General features: G+C 35.7%; 1 protein-coding gene across 2 annotated transcripts in view; it reads left to right on the forward strand.

Annotated features, from left to right (window-relative positions):
• BRCC3 (BRCA1/BRCA2-containing complex subunit 3) overlaps positions 1–16770 on the forward strand; it is an 81695-nt gene extending 64925 nt beyond the window's left edge. For both annotated transcript variants that reach the window (XM_078363720.1, XM_008990134.5), the window contains 4 exons: positions 9315–9446; positions 9932–9975; positions 13408–13577; positions 14755–16770. In XM_078363720.1, coding sequence (XP_078219846.1) covers positions 9315–9446; positions 9932–9975; positions 13408–13559 — 328 coding nt within the window. In that variant the 3' untranslated portion in view covers positions 13560–13577; positions 14755–16770. The remainder of the gene's footprint in view (positions 1–9314; positions 9447–9931; positions 9976–13407; positions 13578–14754) is intronic.
• The last annotated feature ends 3128 nt before the right edge of the window (positions 16771–19898 follow it).

Raw genomic sequence — 19898 nt, forward strand, 5'->3', positions numbered from 1 at the left:
CTTGTTTTATTCTGTTTTCATCAGGAATAGGTATTAGGTTTTGCTAAGTTTTTCAGTATCTGTAAATGCAATTATGATTTTCCTTAGTTCTATTAATATGGTATATTATATTTACAGATTTCCTACTATTGAACCAACCTTGTGTTCCTCGAAAAAATCCTACTAGATTTTGATGTATCTTAATGTGATATGGGATTATTTTTGCTAATATTTTATTTAGTACATTTTCATCAATAATCATATGTGCTATCAGAAATATTCTTTTTTTATACCGTCTTTATCAGGTTTAAGTATGTATATTGCACTTGCTTCAGAATAATTGTTTGGAGTTTTCTTTCATTTTCTAGGCTGTGACAGAATGTACGTAGCAGTGAGACAATCAGTTCTTTGACAAGTCCCCTATAAAATCAACTAGGCCTTTTTGTGTGGGATAGTTTCTTGATAAGTTTCTCTATTTCTGCTCTGAGAATTTATCTGTTTATGCTTTCTTTCTGTAATGGGGCCAATTTTGGTAAAGTATAGTTTTCTAAGAAATTATTCATTTTATATGTTTTTCAAATTTATTACACTGAAATCTCTCTTCCAGATAGCCTGTCATATTTTAAATGTCTTGTATTTCAATAGTTATCTCCCTCTTCTCATTTCATATTTTGTATATTTGTGCTTTTTCTTTTTTCCCTTGGTTATGTTAGTCAGTGGTGTGTCAATTTTGTTATTTTTCCCTGAAACACTGATTTTAATTTCATTATTTTTTTCTATTCCCAACCTTACTACTTTTTCTTTTTGTTCATTCTTTCTTTCCTTATGTTTCATTCTGGTCATTTTCTTCTGCTTTATCTTAGCATTTGGAGTTTGGAATTTAATAAGTATATATTTTTTCTTTCATTACTACTGATATAAGTGCTTAAGGCTATGAATTTTCCACTGATCTTCACTTTAAATATACCCCATAGACACTAAGGAGCATTTTCTTTTTTTTAAAGTTCTTTAATTTTAGTATGCACCCATTTTCCTTCCTTTCAATTTGGTACCATGGTGTAGCTGTTCTAAAATGATCCTGTTCCCTAATGCCCTCAGAATAAACTCCCAAACCTGAAGCCCTTCATGGTTTGCTTATTTCTCCAGCCATGTCCTCTCCATGTCATATCCTCACTCTGCCTACAGTTTCCTTTTTCATATACCACCTGGCCAATGTCTAGTCATGTCTGAAGATGAAGATTAAACTTAGGAATCCTTCTCTGATAATTCTGAACCCCTGATACCATCCCAGTTAAGCATTCCACCTGGAAACTTAATAAAATCTTATACTTCCTTTTTGTAATACATACAACATTATATTTTAATATTTTGTTTTTCTATGAACATTGTAAGATCCTTGAAAGAAGGTTTGCCTTGTTATTACTGTTCCTGTGGAATTCAGTAAATATTTGTTTAATGTTCCTTCAACGGTAGATTTCAAAACTATTATTTTAAGATATACATTCTGACTTGTGAGCTCTAGCATACTCTAGAGCTTCTTTGTCATAAACTTTGTTTGTTTGGTTGGTGTTAGCTTTTCAACTGAAGTATAACACACAGAAAAGTACACACACTATAAATAGCCAGCTCAATCAATTTTCACAAAATGAAGACACCTATGCAAGCACAACCCAGATCTGCACCATGAATTTTTACAAAGTGAACATGCCTGTGAAACTATACATATCAAGAAATAGAACCTTACCAGCTCTCTAGAAGTCTCCTTTGTGGCTCCTCTCAATTGTTATCCCCTCCTTTTTTCCCCAAAGGTAACCATTATTCTAATCTCTAACAATACAGATTAATTTTGTTTGTTTTTGAATTTTATATAAACAGGAAAATATGGTAAGTACAACTTTGTGCATGGCTTCTTTCACTCAACATAATGTCTGTTATGTTGCATATCAGTAGGTACTTCTTTTTTACTGCTGTGTAATATTTCATTGTTGGAATTTACCACAGTTTACTTATATATTCTATTGTTAGGCTTTTGGGTTGTTTCCAGTTTGGAACTCTTATGAATAAAGCTGCTATGAAAATAATCTGTATATGTGCCTCCTGTTGCACATGTGAACACATATCTTTTCAGTATGTATACTGAAGTGGAATTGCTGGGTTATCACTAGGAGAATAGTTTCCAAGTTACCATACAAATTCACATCCTTGCCAACAGTGTATAAAGGTTTTCATGGCTTAACAGCTTTACTGACAATTAGTATTTTCTGACTTTTTCATTTTATGCAGTTCTGGTGCGTGTGCAGTAGTATCTCATTGTGGTTTTACTTTCGATTTCCCCAGTGACTAATTAGGTTGAACACCTTTTCAAATGTATATCGGCCTTTGGGATATCCTTTTACGTATAAGTCACATTCATTTGAACTTTCTTAGTACTTCAAAAGAATTCCAATATGTTCTGGATACGAGTATCTGCTCTGTCTCTCTGACGTGGTTTTCACTATCTTAGTGGTATCATTTGATGAGTCTAAGTTGTTTATTTAATATAATAGTCCAAGTTACCTTTTTGTCTTTTCAATCTAGTGCTTTTTAGTGTCCTATGCTATTTAAGAAATCTTACCCCATCGGAAACAGGTGCTTTATTATTTCACCATTCATGCTTAAATCCATAATCTACTTAGTGTTCACTTTAGAATATGGTGTGGGAAGTGAGTTGAGTTTCCCATTTTCCCATGTGTATATCCAATCAACATGGCACCATTTATTCCTGCCCTGCCACTTTGCCTTAAATCAATTGTCCATACATGTATGGTTATGTTTCTGGAGTCTCTCCATTCTGTTTTGTCTATGTGTCTATCCTTGTGTCAATAACACACTTTATTAATTGCTATAGCTTTATTATAAGTCTTGATAATATGTGGTAATGTAAGTTCTCCTCTTTGTTGTTATTCTTCATGACTGTCTTGGCTGTTCTTGGCCCTTTGTAACCCCATATAAATTTTAAAATTGGCTTGTTGATTTTCACAAGAAAATTTGCTATGTCTACTAAGATTTGATTGGGATAGAATGGAATCTGTTCATCAATTTGATGCATCCTTCCATTTATTTAGATGTTAGTTTCTCTATCTTTTGTATTTTTCTGTGAAAAATCTGAAAAGATTGTACACATCTTTCATTTAAATTATTCTTGGGAATTTGATGTTTTATGTTATGTAATTGGTATTTTTTAATAATTTCTATTTTCCAATTGGTACCCGTTATTTAGATAGAAAATAGATATATGTATATTCACTTTATATCCAGCAGCCTTATGGATATAAATGTACTTATCAATTCTAATGATTTATCTGCAGATTTTATTTCCTTGGGATTTTCTATGTAAACAGTCATGTCTTCCATAAATAAGGTCAATTTAATTTCGCCCTTTCCAACTTATGCCTTTTTATTTCTCTTTCATGCCTTATTTTACTGGCTCAGTCTTCCAGTAAAATTTATGAATAAAATGTCAAAGAAAATGCTTTAGTTTAGCTTTTCTGTAGTTAGTTCCCTTGTATTGCTAGTATTCTAAGCCTCTTTTTTTTATGAGTGAATGTTGAATTTTATCAAATGCTACTTCTCTATTTATTAAGATAATCATATGATTAAATAATCATATTTAATCTTAATGTGGTAAGTTGCATGAACTGATTTCTGAATCTTAAACTAGCTTTGCATTCATTAGTCACTGCATATTATCTCTTTAGTGTATTTGCTAGGCTGATTTTTTAAGGAATTCTATATCTTTGTTCATAACTAAGATTCATCCCTAGTTTTCTTTTCTTTAAACACCTTTGCTAGATTTTGATATCATAGTTATGTGGGCCATATAGTCCAAAGTAGAAAATGTTCCCATATCTCCATTTTCTGAAATAGTTTGTGTGGTTGGGTTTTTTTTTTCTTTAAATGTTTGATAGAATGTAACAGATTAGCAGTGTCGGTGTGGAGTTTTCTTTATGAAAAGTTTTAAACTATGAATTCAATTTCTTTAAAATATGTAGGATTATTCTGATTTTTTGTATCTTTTTAGTTTTGGCAAGTTGTGCTTTTCTACAAATTTATCCTAGAACTTTAGTTTACCTTGTTTACAATATCTTCTTATTATCCTTTTAAAGTTGGTAGGATCTGAAATGATTTCCCCTTTTTCATTCCTTACATTAGTAATTTTTGTGTTCTCCGTTTTTACCTTGATTAGTCTTGCTGGGGGTTTATTAATAATATCAGTCCTTTCAAAAGAGCCATAAATGTCCCTTTAAGCACTGCTTTGCGTGCATCCATAATTTTTATTTTTTAAAAAAACTACTTCAAAATATTTTCCTTGTTATATTATTACCTTTGTGATTTGCTTTGATGCAGGTGTTACTTAGAAATATATTATTAAATTTCAAAGCCATGGATTATTTTACACATAAGATGAAATCAACACATGCTGCCCCTATATCTCACTGAACTCAACTATGTGGTCCGGAAAGAAATGCCAAGCCTAGCTATTTTTGAACTTTGGAATGTAAATAACAACAGGCAGATTGGAGAAGCCCCCCTCCAACTCAAAATACCACAGAAGTGGGGGTATAAACAAGATCCAAAATCTCATAACTTAATATCCAAAATAACAAGGACATAAACCAAGTTATTTAACATATTAAGAACCACAGAAATCTCAGCTTGTGTGGGAGAAGATAACAGTTACAAAAGGCTAGATGACACTAATGTTGGAAATATCTGACAGGACTTTAAAAGTTGCCATTATGAAAGTGCTCAAGCTATCGATCATAAAAATGTTTCAACAAATATTTAAAAAGAAAGTATCAAATAATAAATAGAAGATAAAAAGAACCAAACGGAAATTTTACAACTGAAAAATATAATAACCAAAAAATTTAAACTCTAGATTAAAAGTGAGAATGCAGTGGAAATGCCAGAGGAAAGACTCAGTAAATTTAAAGATAGATCGATAGAATTATGCAAGCTGGATAACAGACAGGAAAAAAACACTGGGAAAAAAGGGAAAGAGTTTCAGAGAACTGTAGAAAAACAACAAAAGGTGACAAAGGATAGATATATAAATCAGTGGAATAGAATTATGAGTCCGTAAGTCAGCCTTTACATTTCAGGTAAATTGATGTTGAATAAGTGTGTCACGGTAATTCAACAGGGAAACAAAAGGCAATTCAAGAAATGGCGCTGGGACAGTTGGATATCCACATGCAAAAGGAATGAAGCCAGACCACTATCGTCACCCAATATACAAAAATTAAAATGGATCAAAGATCTAAATAGAAGAGCTAAAACAATAAAACTTTAGAAGAAAACATACAGGTACATCTTTATGACATTAAATTTGGCAGTTTCTTAAATATGACATCAAATGCACAAGGCAGAAAGGGAAAAAAACCGATAAATTAGATTTGATAAAAATTAAAAACTTTTGTGCATCAAAGCACATTATCAAGAAGGTGAAAGACACAACATACAGAATCAGAAAAATAGTGGCAAATTATAAAAAGCAGTGTCCCATTATCTTTGGGGAATATGTTCCAAGAACCCCAGTGGAGGCCCGAAATCACAGATAGTACCGACCCCTATTACATGTTTTCTTAATACATTAACACCTGTGATAAAGTTTAGTTTATAAATTAAGCACAGTAAGAGATTAACTACAAATAATAAGATAGAACAGTTGTAACAATATATTGTTCACAATTTCAAAGATAGAAGATTTGTTCTTACCATAGGTCTTAGCAGCAATAGCATCTGATATTTTCTCTTTTTTAAATTAAGTTGAGTACTTTTACCAATTCACTTAAATGAAGCACTTTAGGGCTTCTCTTTGGTATAGCAGAACTGTCAACATTGCTACTCATATGTTCTGGGGCAGTTATGAAGAAAAATAAGGGTTACTTGAACTTAAGAACTGCAATACCATGACAGTCACCAAGTGACTACTGGATAGGTAGCATATACAGTGTGGATCTGCTGGGCAAAGGAATGATTCATATCCTGGGCAGGTTAGAGCAGGATGGCACAAGATTTCATCATGCTATTCAGAAAGTTTGCAACTTAAAGCTTACGAATTATTTACTTCTAGAATTTTTCATCTAATATTGTTAGACCATGGTTGACAACAGGTAGCTGAAACCATGGAAAGTAAAACAAAGGATAAGGGAGGACTACATATATGATAATGGTTTAGTATCCAGACTATGTAAAGAACTCTTACAACTCAACATTAGACATACACTTCACTTTAAAAATAAGCCTTCAACACAGGACTGGAATTCCTAGCCAAAACAATTAGGCAAGAACAAGAAATAAAAGGCATCCACATTGGAAAGGAAGAGGTAAGTTTATCTCTCTGTTCACACATGACATATATGTGAACTAATAAGCAAAAAGAGAAAGAAGCAGGATACAAAAATCAACAAACCAAAATCGGTTTTATTTCCATATATTAACAATGAATAATCAGAAAAGGAAATTAAGAACATCTCATTTACAATAATATCAAAAAGAATAAAATAATTAGGCATAAACTTAACCAAGGAGGTGAAAGACTTACGTATTCAAAACTACAAAATGTTGCTGGAAGAAGCTACAGACAAAAATAAATGAAAAGACATCTCATATACATGGATTGGATAGTTTAATATTGTTAAGATAATTATACTACTCAAAGTGATCTGTAGATTTAATGCAATCACTGTAAACATCCCAATGGCCTTTTTAAAAATAGAAGAATCTATCATAAAGTTCATATGGAATTTCAAGGGCCCTTGAGTAGCCAAAACAATTTTGAAAAAGAACAAATTTGGACAATTCACATTGCCTGATTTCAAAAGTAACTACAAAGCTATAGTAATCAAAACAGTGTGGTATCAATGAAACAGATGGTGAGCCCAGATTTAAACCCTTGCATATATGGTCAAGTAAACTTCAACAAGGATGCCAACAACACTAAATGGGAAAAAGATGATCTCTTTAATAAATGATGTTGGAAAAATTGAATATTCACATGCAAAAGAAAGAAGCTGGACCCTTTTTCTTACATCGTATATAAAACTTAGCTCAAATGAATTAAAGAACAAAATATAAGACCACAAACTACAAAACTAGCAGAAAACTTAAACTGATATTTCTCTTGGCCAACAAGCTTATACAAGAGTGTTCAATGTCACTAATTGTCAGAGAAATGCAAATCGAAACCACCATGAGATATCACCTTACACCCATTGTGATGGGTATTATCTAACAAAATAAAAAAATAACATGTGTTGGTGGGAATATGGAGGAGTTGGAACCCTTGCACATTATTGTCGAGATTGTAGTGGTGCAATCTCAATTAAAAACAGCATGAAGTTTCTTTAAAAACTTAAAAATAGATCAACTATGTAATCCACCATTCTCATTTCCTGGGTATATATCCAAAAGAATTAAAAGCAAGATCTCAAAAATAGGTCTTTACACACCTATGTTCACAGCATTGTTCACAATAGTCCAGAGGTAAAAGCAACCCAAATGTCTATTGATGGATGAATGGACCAACAAAATACAATGTAACATAATGCAATGCTATACAACCTTAAAAATAAAGGAAATCATGTTACAACCTACAACATAAAGGAACCCTGAGAATATTATGCTAAGTGAAATAAGCTATTCACAAAAGGACAAATATAGCATTTTTCTATTTATATAAAGTATCTGATGATCATAAATATACAAAGTAGAATGGTGGTCACCAGGGGCTGGGTGAAGGGAGAAGGGGTATAGAGTTTCTGTTCTGCAAGATCTCTTTCATAACAATGTTAAAATACTTACATTATTGAACGGTACACTTAAAATGGTTAAGATAATAAATTTTATTTTTTTAACCACAAATTAAAAAAAAAGCAACCCAGATGGACATTGTAAAAGTGGAAAATACCTAAATTTAAGAAATCATTAGAGGGGCTAGCAGCAGACTGAAGTATAGCAGAAGTGATCAGTGAGCACAAAGACAGGTCGATAAAATATGCCCCAAGTGAAGCAAAGAGTTAAGAAAAGAGAGAATAGACTAGCAGAATGATGTGTGACAGAGGTGTGAGGCAGTATGAACCATTTTAATTTACATGTAATCGGAGCACCAGAAGTAGGCAAAGAAGGCCTAAGGAGATAGTGGCTAAGAATTCTCTAAAACCTGATTAATACTCATAGATTCATGAATCTCAGTCAATCACAAGCAAACTGACAGTAACATTATGGCAGCTAAAGGAATAAAAGATATATTACAAATAGTGGAGCAATACACTGATAAGAATGACAGCTGGCTTCTCATCAGAATCTTTGGAGCCTGGAAGATGATGGGATGACATCTTTAATGTGCATAAAGGAATTTTATATTAAGACAAGACATTTTTATGTAAAAAAAAACAGGCAGAATTAATCTGGAGATGTTCACTACAAGAAATATTAAAAGTTCTTCAGACTGAAAATTAATGTTTTTAGATGGAAGCACACCCTGACTACTTGGGTGTAGGGAGGGGAGGGCTTGTAATGCCCCATCATTTGTGTTTCATCTAGGCTGTGGTATGCGGACTAGACATGTTCTGCTGGGTGGGGAAGAGAGATGGGAAAGCTAGATCTTAAGCTGCCTTACCACCATGTGCTGGTGGGGTCTCACAGTGCCAGGGGCCCTCAACCTGGATTCTCCACTGAACCCACTGGTAGGTAGAGTTTAGGTGTTTTTGGGGTAAGAAGTGGGTAGAGGTAGATTGGTTGGCCTTAGTAACAAACATTTCTGTTTCTCCCACTCTAGCATGAACATGTGAATATTTGTGAATTTCTTACCTATTCCCCCCACAAAAAGGGGAGAAAATGGGAAGTGAGGGGCACTGGTAAACACTGAGTTAGAACAAGTGAGTAATCCCGCCTACATAATGAATGTGATGGAGTCATTGAAGAGTCTGTAGTTCCTCTTCTCCAGACTTTTGTGATTAATTTGTTCAACCTCATTGGCAACTTCTTGACTAAAAACAGTATTAATTAGCTATTTCCCCTGTCTGGGGAGTAGATGTAAAGACCTTGAGCTCCCAAGGTTTCTCTTAAATTTACAGAAATGGCCTTAGATTTTCTATGGGCTTTTAGTTTGCTCTCCAGATGAACCCAGTTTGAACTCTGTACACTTTGAAGTTGAGTCACTAAATGAATTATAGCAATGCTTCATCTTTGAAGTATGCTATATCCTAGAGTTTCAATTAAAACTTTAGAGAACTTCTGATTATGATAACTCAGAGTTTAAAAACTGACCTGTACTGATTGCCTCACAGGTATGAGAGAATTGAAATCCCAATCCATATTGTACCTCATGTCACTATTGGGAAAGTGTGCCTTGAATCAGCAGTAGAGCTGCCCAAGATCCTGTGCCAGGAGGAGCAGGATGCGTATAGGAGGATCCACAGGTATAGACCCTCTTCACTTCTCTTCTCTACTTCTCAGGACCTAGTCTCGCTTTTCTTCTTCTGTCCTTTTATCTTTAGCAGCTCAACTCTTGAGGCCCCTCTCCTTTTGCCTCTCTGAGAAAAGTTTCTAGCAGTCTAAAATCATAATGTTTCTCACATTATATGATAATTTCTTCAACATTTGTTTTTCTCCTGCTTACTTTGGAACTTTCAAGGGCAAGGACACTTTCTTTTTCGGTTGAGAAAATAGGATAATCCACAACGTCTTAATCCTGTTGCCACGCACTAGGTCTTGCCCAATATATTTGTACTAATTTCAATTGTCTTTGGATAAAATCATATCCCCCAAATCATCAAAAAGTTAATATTGGGGATTTAAATACTACATATCCATCTAATCCAATTTATTGTTGTTATACTCCATGACCATTTTGTTTTCTGTTCAGTGCTGCTTTGCCACTAACCTAAACTATTTTATCCTTTAGCCTCACACATCTGGACTCAGTAACCAAGATCCATAATGGCTCAGGTAAGAATTTTTTCTTGAGTACTCAGACTTTTTTTTTCCCTGAAATACTCAGCTGACAGAAGCAAATTTAGTTTAAGTGAGTGAAGTGATGGGTACAAGTTGTCCTCAGGTTTCCTTTCCCAAGGTTTTCCTGATCCTGATCCCAACATTTCTTTTGAACCCTGGGTATCCATGAATACTGTAAATACAGCCTGGAGTAAGACAAGAGGAAAGACAGGAAGGAGATTTATGATAGACCTACTCAGTGGTGTTCTGGCACATGTTTAACAGCCAGTTCTCAAGGAGCAGGGAGGACGCTGATTTGTTGTGTTTGTATGTTTCTGTGGTGTAATGCCCTGGCATGGCTGATTTCAAGCAACTAACATGGCATCAACCAGCTTACAGACTTCTTGGAATTTTAATAGTTGGCTCTTGTGGTTCCAGCATAACATTACCAGCCTGTTGTGGGAATTGAAAGAGATGGATGGATAGACAGAAAGACAGATAAAAGGGAAGGCACGAGGGAGAAAATCTTTTGATGTCAATAAATATAAAAGTAACTCTTGTACAAGGTAAAGGAACAAAAAGCTGAATACAATATATATACTAATTCACTTGTCCCCAACATACACACTTCCCCAGTCACACTTTCTGTCTGAGTGACCCTGACTTCCAGGTCATTCTGTTCACTCTTCTCTAGTTACTTGCAAAGTCACCAGTGAGGAAGAAAGGAAGGCTTTTGAGTGTTATAGGCAGTTACTTTTGAAAGAAAAGGGAGAAATGGCTTGACCTATCTGTCCCATAATTTCTATCTAAGGGTAAAACATGACAAAGTTAAAAGTTGGTCCAGTCTAACAATGAGAACATGTTGACTCAGGAAGAGGAGCATCACACACTGGGGGCAGTTGGAGGGGGTAGGGGAGAGACAGTGCGGGGAGGGGAGGGAAGGGAGGGTGGGGAGGGATAAAATGGGGAGAAATGCCAGATATAGTATGCACCTAAAGTAAAATAAATACATTTTAAAAAGTTGGTAATATATATATAGCCATATTCTAAAGCCACAGTAATTTTTAAAGTATAAATAATCGATCAAAAATAGACAAATAGATCAGTGGAAGTGAACAGAGACCAGAGATAGAACTGTGTATATATAAGAATTTATATTTAGCAAAGATATTACTTTAAATAAATGAAAAAAAGCATGAATTATTTACTAAATAGGATTGAAACAGTTCATTTCTTTGTTAGTTTATTCATTCAAGAAATATTTGAGTGTCTATTCTCTGCTAGGCACTATTCTAGGCACTGAAGTACAGTGCTGAACAAAAGACAGTCTTAACCTTCGTGGAGTTACATTCTTTTTTTCAATTGGGGGGAAAATAGATTCCTACCTAATACCAGACACAAAAAATAAATTCCAGATATATTTAAACTTTCACTATTATGGTACAACTGCTTTAGAAAAAAGGTTGGCAATTATAGTTGCCAAATGTCATACCAGTTCCTTTCCTAGGTATATACCTCAAAGAATTCAAAACAGCTGCTCAAACAAAACCTGTACACAAATGTTCACACCAGCATTATTCACAATAGCCAAAAGGTAGAAACAATACAAATGTGTGGATAAACTCGGATATATCCGTATAATGGAGTACTAAACAATGAAAAGAACAAACTTCTGAAACATGAACAAATAGGACAGGTCTCAAGAAATTATGCACGAAGGCTACATACTCCATGGTTCCAAATTCAACAATAAGCAAAACTAATCTATGGTGTGATAATTGCATGGCCCAGGGGTGAAGGGGCATTTGATGCAAAGGAAACTGCAGAGGAGGTTCTTTGAGGGTGATGGAAATGATATATATCTTGACTAGCATTGGTTACATGAGGTGTTCTTAGTTCATTTTGTATTTTTATGAAGGAATACCTGAGGCTGGGTAATTTATAAAGAAAAGAGGTTTATTTGGCTTTACAGATTTGCAGACTGAAAAAGAAGCATGGTGCTGGCACCTGCATTTCGTGAGGGCTTCCACTCATGACAGAAGGCAAAGGGGAGCCTGTGTATGCAGATATCAGATGGCAAGAGAGGAAATGAGAATGGCGGAGGGGACAGGCTCTTTTTAATAGCAGTTCTTGTGGGAACTAACAGAGAAAGGAGTCACCCCTAAGGGTGGGCATTAATATATTAATGAAGGACACAGGCCCATTACCCAAATACCTCGTATGAGGTCTCACCTTCAACTTTGGGAGTCAAATTTTAACATGAGGTTTGGAGGGCCAAATATCCAAATTATAACATGGGGTATACCTTTGTCAAAACTCATAGAACTGTTTACTTTACATTGGTTCATTTTACTGTCTGTAAATTATACCCCCAAAAGCTTATTTTATAAGTTAAAGAAATATAGGAGGAAAATTTAAGAAGATTTTCAGACTCTAGGAAGGTAATGGCCTAAGTATAATGTGAAACCCTGAATTCACAAAAGGAAAGATTGGCTAAATAAAAACTAAAGACTTTTACGGGCCCCTACAAAAGTAAAAATGTTGATTATTATCTTTAAAAGGATAGATTAAGATAAGATTATCAGTTTTTCACCTTTTCTTTTGGCAAAGATTAAATTGAGAGACAATTAGGTGAGGATGTGAGGGAAGCGAGCAGTCTCTGTTCCTGGAGATGTAATTTGGTACAATCTGGAAAATACTGGATAATTAGTTTTAAAATATACATGTGCTTAGATGTAGCAATTCTGCTTAACTGCAGTCTTTAAAATAGCAAAACACTGGACAGTGGTCATTTCATTAACAGTCATATATTATGAGTGAGAAAAAGATACTTACATAAATGGAATTTGTTTTAAAAGTATCATAGAATCTTTGTCTCACCATGAAGCTGAACATTCACAGTAAAGCATAAAAGATGATAACTCCCTTACTTTACTCTTCATTCCTTTGTTTCTTCTTCATTTTAAAAGAGGAGCTCTCAGGTGTATTCAATTAATGTATATTTCTTCAATATACATAACATTTGATGTACCTACGGGGCTCTCTGGAAATGTAAATTGCAGAAGGCTGACTTCTGGCCCATTAGGAGGTTATGGTGATTTACAGCACAGGAAGGTCTGAAAGTCTGGGGAAAGGAACCCTTCCGTGGCTCTTAGCCTTTTTGCCTAAGGGAGTAAAGAGCTGGCCATCTTTCTGCCAGGCTTCCCTCTGGCTTATGGATTCAGGATGGCTTCAGAATGGGTATTTTCTGTAGTAAGCTCTTCTGTTTTTTTCCCTGGCTGGGCAGAGAAAATTGTTTATCAGTCCTAATAATTACACTTTTTCTACTTCCTTCTCCAAACCCTTCTTTCTATGCTCATGGTTGATGGTCTGTTGGTGATGGAATGGGAACATGCTAGTGGACAGTGCTTTTCCACATTATTTTCATCTTTATTTTTCCTATTGAAGTGTTTACCAAGAATCTGTGCAGTCAGATGTCGGCAGTCAGTGGGCCTCTCCTACAGTGGTTGGAGGACAGACTGGAGCAAAACCAGCAGCATTTGCGGGAATTGCAACAAGAAAAAGAAGAGCTTATGCAAGAACTTTCTTCTCTAGAATAAAGCAGGAGACAAAGTGGGGTAAAAACCTTCTTTTTCAATTTGTGTACAAAACACATTCTAAAATGCACACAGCTCACATGCAGGCAAACTATAGAACAATTCTTTTTATATCCCAGTAGATAAGTTTTCACATGCAATCAGCACAGTTTAATTTGAGTTTACTGAACCCTCCTACCTATAACTGACCTATAAAGAGCATATGCAAGATGATTTAAGTAGAATATGAAAGTTATTTCTAAAAAGGCTATGGGAGTTACATTGGCAAGGAATATCTTATAATAAAATGTCTGGGGAGTGTATTTGAAACATTTATATTTCCCTTTTAACTTGGAAGTCGTTATTTTCATTTTCAAATACATTCACTTGCTAGAATATTTCATGTTTCAATTTTGTAGGTATGATGCTTATGTTGGACAAGCAAAGAATAAATCTAGTGTGAGTGGAAGGAAGCACCACACCTCTACGCCCTCATTGAGAGGGCAGTATCGTCCTTCTTGTTTCTAAAATATATATCCTGAGACACCTATTAAACATTGAATCTCTGAAGGTGCCCTTTTGAACTGAACATGAGTTCTAGCATATTTGACTCTGAAGTAAATTTCTATTGAGCAGATCCTATCTGCCTAGGAATTTCTATTATAATATAAATGTGTTTCCCCAGAAACATTTAGGACTTAGGATGTAATGAAAACTCTGGTTGCATTACTCTTACCATGTAAAAGCACAAATGATAAATGTGTCTTCCAAAAAGACACACTTTTCTGTGTGCTTATTTCATACTCAAAACAAAGTATGCTTGTTGCATACTGGAAGTTAAGTGATCAAGGTTGTTTTTGGTTTCTAATGATAAATGTGTCTTCTGAAAAGACATACTTTTCTCTGTGCTAGTTCTATACTGGGAACAAAGTATGCTTGTTGCATACTGGAAGTTAAGTAATAAAGGTTGTTTGTTGTTTTTGGTTCTCCTTGTTTTTCAAATTTCAAAGTGTGGTCTAGAACCACCTGCATCAGAATCACTTGAAGGTCAAACTATCTCTGTGGGTAGAACCCAGAAATCTGCGTGAACTACTTAGCTGATTCTGGGGCATACTAACATTTGAAAACCACTAGTCTTGAGCATATGGAATGTATATACAATATTTTCCCTAATTTCCCACAGCCACAGTTCTTCTCTATTCTTTTTCTTTCCCTATAGGAAAGATGAAAATATCCAGTGTAAAGTTAATTAAGCTAAATCAATTTTGAAGAAGAAAAAGTTGGAGGACTCACATTACCTGACTTCAAGACTTACTATAAAGCTATAGTAATCAAGATAGATGGTATTGGCAGAGGAACAGACACATAGATCAATGGAACAGTTGAGAGAGCCCAGAAATAAACCCATATAAATGTGCTAAACTGATTTTGAAAAAGTGCAAAGCAACTCAATGGAGGAAGAATAGCCTTTCTGACAAATTATGCTGGAGCAATTAGACACCCACAACAGGGAGAAGAAAGAACCTCTACTTAAACCTCACATCTTATATAAAATTTAACTCTAAAGGTATAATGGACTTAAATGTAATAGATAAAACTATATAACTTTGAAAAAAGCCACAGGAGAAAAATCTTCAGGATCTTGGGCCAGTTGACAAGTTCTTGGACTTTGCCCCAAAAGCACAATCCATAAAAGGAAAAAACTTTTGATTTAAGAAGAAAAGACAAGCTACAGCTTGAGATGAATTATTTGCAAGCCATCTATCTGATCAATTTGGAATATATAAAGTTTGCTCAAGACTCAACAGTAGTTCAGGCATGGTAGCTCATGCTTGTAATCTCATCACTTTGGGAGGCCAAGTGGGAGGAGTGATTGAGGTTAGGGATTCAAGACCAGCCTGGGCAACATAGTGAGACTCTGTCTCTACAAAACATTTTTTAAAAAATTAGCTGGGCACCATGACACACACCAGTAATCCCAGCTACTAGGGAGGCAGGAGGATCACTTGAGCCCAGGAGTTTGAGGGTGGAGTAAACTATGATCACACCACCACACTCCAACCTGGGTAAAGGCCTTGTCTCAAAAAAAAAAAGCCACAAAAATTCAACCATGAGAACAGTCCAATTAGAAAATGGGCAAAAGACATGAATATATGTTTCACTGAAGAGGATCTATAAATGGCAAGCTGTTAAACTCCATAGTCATCAGGGAATGCAAATTGAAACCACTGTGAGGCTATGACTTACTTATCTGAATGGCTAAATTAAAAATAGTGAAAGTACCAAATACTGATGAGGATACAAACTGGATATTTCATACATTGTTGACAGGCATGGAAAATGGCACAGCCACTCTGGAAAACAGTTTATAAATTTCTTATCAAGTTAAACATAAGACCCAGCGGTTGTACCTTGGGACAGTCATTCCAGAGAAATGAAAACCTATATTGTACTTGTACCCAAATATTCATAGAAGCTTTATTTGTAATAGCCCCAAACTGGAAACAACCCAGATGTCCTACAACGGGTAAATGGTTAAACAAACTATCCATAATTTGCAATACTACTCTGGAATGAAAAGGAACCAACTGTTGATATAAGAACGTGGTTGTGCCTCAGAGGTATTATGGTGAACCAAGAAAAGCCAGTCTCAAATGGTCATATACTGTCTGATTGTATTCATATAACATTCTTGAAATGACAAAATCATTGAAATGAAGAATAGATTAATGGTTGCCAGGGACAGGGACTGGAGAGGGTGTGGGGTATGTATGACTCTAAAGGGATGGCATAAGGAGTTCCTCTGTGCTGATGGAACAGTTCTATATAATTATGATGTTGATTATAGTAGTTGATTATGAGGTTAAGCACATGAATCTATACCTGTGCTGAAGTTGCATGGACCTACATACACACAAATGAATGCATGTAAAATCTGATGATACTGAATAAAGTTCGTAGTCTAGACAGCAGTATAATATCATTGTGAGTATCTTGGATATGAAGTTGTACCTAGAGTAACAAAAGACCATACCATTAGAAGGAACTGGTAAATGATACATGAGACTCTGTACTATTTTTGCAACTTCCTCTAAGTATATAATTATTGCAAAATAAAATGTTGTATAAGTTTTAAGTAAGGAACTGGGATGTATGGTACCTGTTTAATGAAATAAGAGAAGGGTGACTGAAAATTTGAGAGGAATAAAACAATTGGAATGTTTTTATAGGCCAACCTTTAGCACAAGTTCTTTCCCTTTTCTGGGTTTCATTTTCTTTATGTGTAGAATGAGATTAGGGTAGTTGACCACCACGGTTTCTTTTAGCTCAGTGTCCAGTTTTAAAAGTGTTGAGCATCACAAGGAACAAGATGTATCATTTTCCCAGCTGCACCAATCTGGCTTACCTTTAACACAACTCTATCCCCTTATGAACACTAGATTCTCTATTTTCAGTCACATCCAAGACTCTGAAGGTAACTATATATACTTGTTCTGTTTTTTCTATATTGTACTTGAAGTTCTAGGGTATATGTGGAGATCTTACAGGATTGTTGCATGGTACACACATGCCATGGTGGTTTGCTGTCTCCATCCCCCTGTCACCTACATCAGGCATTTCTCCCACTGTTATCCCTCCCCAACATCCCCACCACCTGCTGTCCCTCCCCTAACCCCTCACCCCCAAACATACCCCAGTATGTGATGTTCCCCTCCCTGTTGCCATGTGTTCTCATTGTTCAACACCCACCTATGAGTGAGAACATGCTGTATTTGGTTTTCTGTTCTTGTGTCAGTTTGCTGAGAATGATGGTTTCCAGATTCATCTGTGTCCCTATTAGGGGCATGGACCCATCTTTTTTATGGCTGCATAGTATTCCATGGTGTATCTGTGCCATACTTTCTGTGTCCAGTCTAGCATTGATGGGCATTTGGGTTGGTTCCAGGTCTTTGCTGTGATGAATATACATGTGCATGTGTCTTTATAGTAGAACAATTTATAGTTCTTTGGGTATATACACAGTAATGGGATTGCTGGGTCAAATGGAATTTCTATTTCTACATCCCTGAGGGATCGCCACACTGTCTTCCACAATGGTTGAACTAATTTACATTCCCACCAACAGCGTAAGAGTGTTCCTATTTCTCCACATCCTCTCCAGCATCTGTTGTCTCCAGATTTTTAATGATCGCCATTCTAACTGGCATGAGATGGTATCTCAATGTGGTTTTGGTTTGCATTTCTCTAATGACCAGTGATGATGAACATTTTTTCATATGTTTCTTGGCTGCATAAATATCTTCTTTTTTTTTTTATTGTACTTTAGGTTCTGGGGTACATGTGCAGATCTTGCAGGATTTTTGCATAGGTACACACATAGGAATGTGGTTTGCTGCCTCCATCCCCCCATCACCTACCTCTGGCATTTCTCCCAACGTTTTCCCTCCCCACTGCCCCCCACTGTCCCTCCCTTGGCCCCCCTTAACAGACCACAGTGTGTGATGCTCCCCTCCCAGTGTCCATGTTTCCTCATTGTTCAACACCCAACTATGAGCGAGAACATGTGGTGTTTGATTTTGTGTTCTTGTGTCAGTTTGCCAAGAATGATGGTTTCCAGATTCATCCATGTCCCTACAGAGGACACAAACTCATCGTTTTTTATGGCTGCATAGTATTCCATGGTGTATATGTGCCACATTTTCCTTGTCCAGTGTATCATCAATGGGCATTTGGGTTGGTTCCAGGTCTTTGCTATTGTGAACAATGCCGCTATGAACATATGTGTGCATGTGTCTTTATAATAGAATGGTTTATAATCCAAGATCAGAGTAGAACTGAAGGAGACAGAGACACAAAAATCCTTCAAAAAATCAATAAATCCAGGAGCTAGTTTTTTTTTAAAAAAGATTGACAAAATAGACAGACCACTAGCCAGATTAATAAAAAAGAAAAGGGAGAAGAATCAAATAGATGCAATAAAAAACGATAAAGTGATATCACCACTGACTCCACAGAAATACAAACTACAATCACAGATTGCTACAAACAACTCTATGCACATCAACCTGTAAACCTGGAAGAAATGGATAAAGTCTTGGACACTTGCACCCTCCCAAGCCTAAACCAGAAAGAAGTTGAAACCTTGAACAGGCCAATAACAAGGGCTGAAGTTGAGGCAGCAATTAATAGCCTACCAACCAAAAAAAGTCCAGGTCCAGATGTGTTCACAAGCTGAATTCTAACAGACGTACAAACAGGACCTGCTATCACTCCTTATGAAACTAGTCCAAACAATCCAAAAGGAGGGAGTCCTTCCCAAATCATTTTATGAGACCAACATGATCCTGATACCAAAACCCGGCAGAGACCCAACAAGAAAAGAAAAGAAAACTTCAGGCCAATATCCATGATGAACATAGATGCAAAAATCTTCAATAAATTATTTTCTTTTCAAAAGTTTCTGTTCATATCCTTTTCCCACTTTTGAATAGGTTTTTTTTTTCTTGTAAGTCTGTTTTAGTTCTTTGTAGATACTGGATAATAGCCCTTTGTCAGATGGGTACATTGCAAAATTTTTTCCCATTCTGTTGGTTGCCGGTTCACTCTAATGATTGTTTCTTTTGCTGTGCAGAAGCTCTTAAGTTTAAATAGATCCCATTTGCTGATTTTGGCTTTTGTTGCCATTGCTTTCGGTGTTTTAGTCATGAAGTCCTTGCCTATGCCTATGTCCTGAATGGTATTGCCTAGGTTTTCTTCTAGGGTTTTTATGGTGTTAGGTCTTATGTTTAAATCTTTAATCCGTCTGGAATTAACTTTTATATAAGGTGTAAGGAAGGGGTCCAGTTTCAGCTTTCTGCACTTGGCTAGCCAGTTTTTCCAACAACATTTAATAAACAGGGAATCCTGTCCCCATTGCTTGTTTTTGTCAGGTTCATCAAAGATCATATGGTTGTAGGTATGTAACGTTACCTCTGAGGCCACTGTTCTGTTCCATTGGTTTATGTCTCTGTTTTGGTACCAGTACCATGCTGTTTTGATTACTGTAGACTTGTAGTATAGTTTGAAGTCCGGTAGTGTGATGCCTCCAGATTTGTTCTTTTGGCTTAGAATTGACTTGACTATGTGGGCTCTCTTTTGGTTCCATATGAAGTTTAAGGTGTTTTTTTCCAGTTTGGTGAAGAAGGTCATTGGTAGCTTGATGTGGATAGTGTTCAATCTATAAATTACTTTGGGCAGTATGGCCATTTTCACGATATTGATTCTTCCTAACCATGAGCATGGAATGTTTCTCCATCTGTGTGTGTCCTCTCTTATCTCGTTGAGCAGTGGTTTGTAGTTCTCCTTGAAGAGGTCCTTTACGTT

Source organism: Callithrix jacchus, chromosome X (genome assembly GCF_049354715.1).
Source record: "Callithrix jacchus isolate 240 chromosome X, calJac240_pri, whole genome shotgun sequence".
Taxonomy (NCBI): domain Eukaryota; kingdom Metazoa; phylum Chordata; class Mammalia; order Primates; family Cebidae; genus Callithrix; species Callithrix jacchus.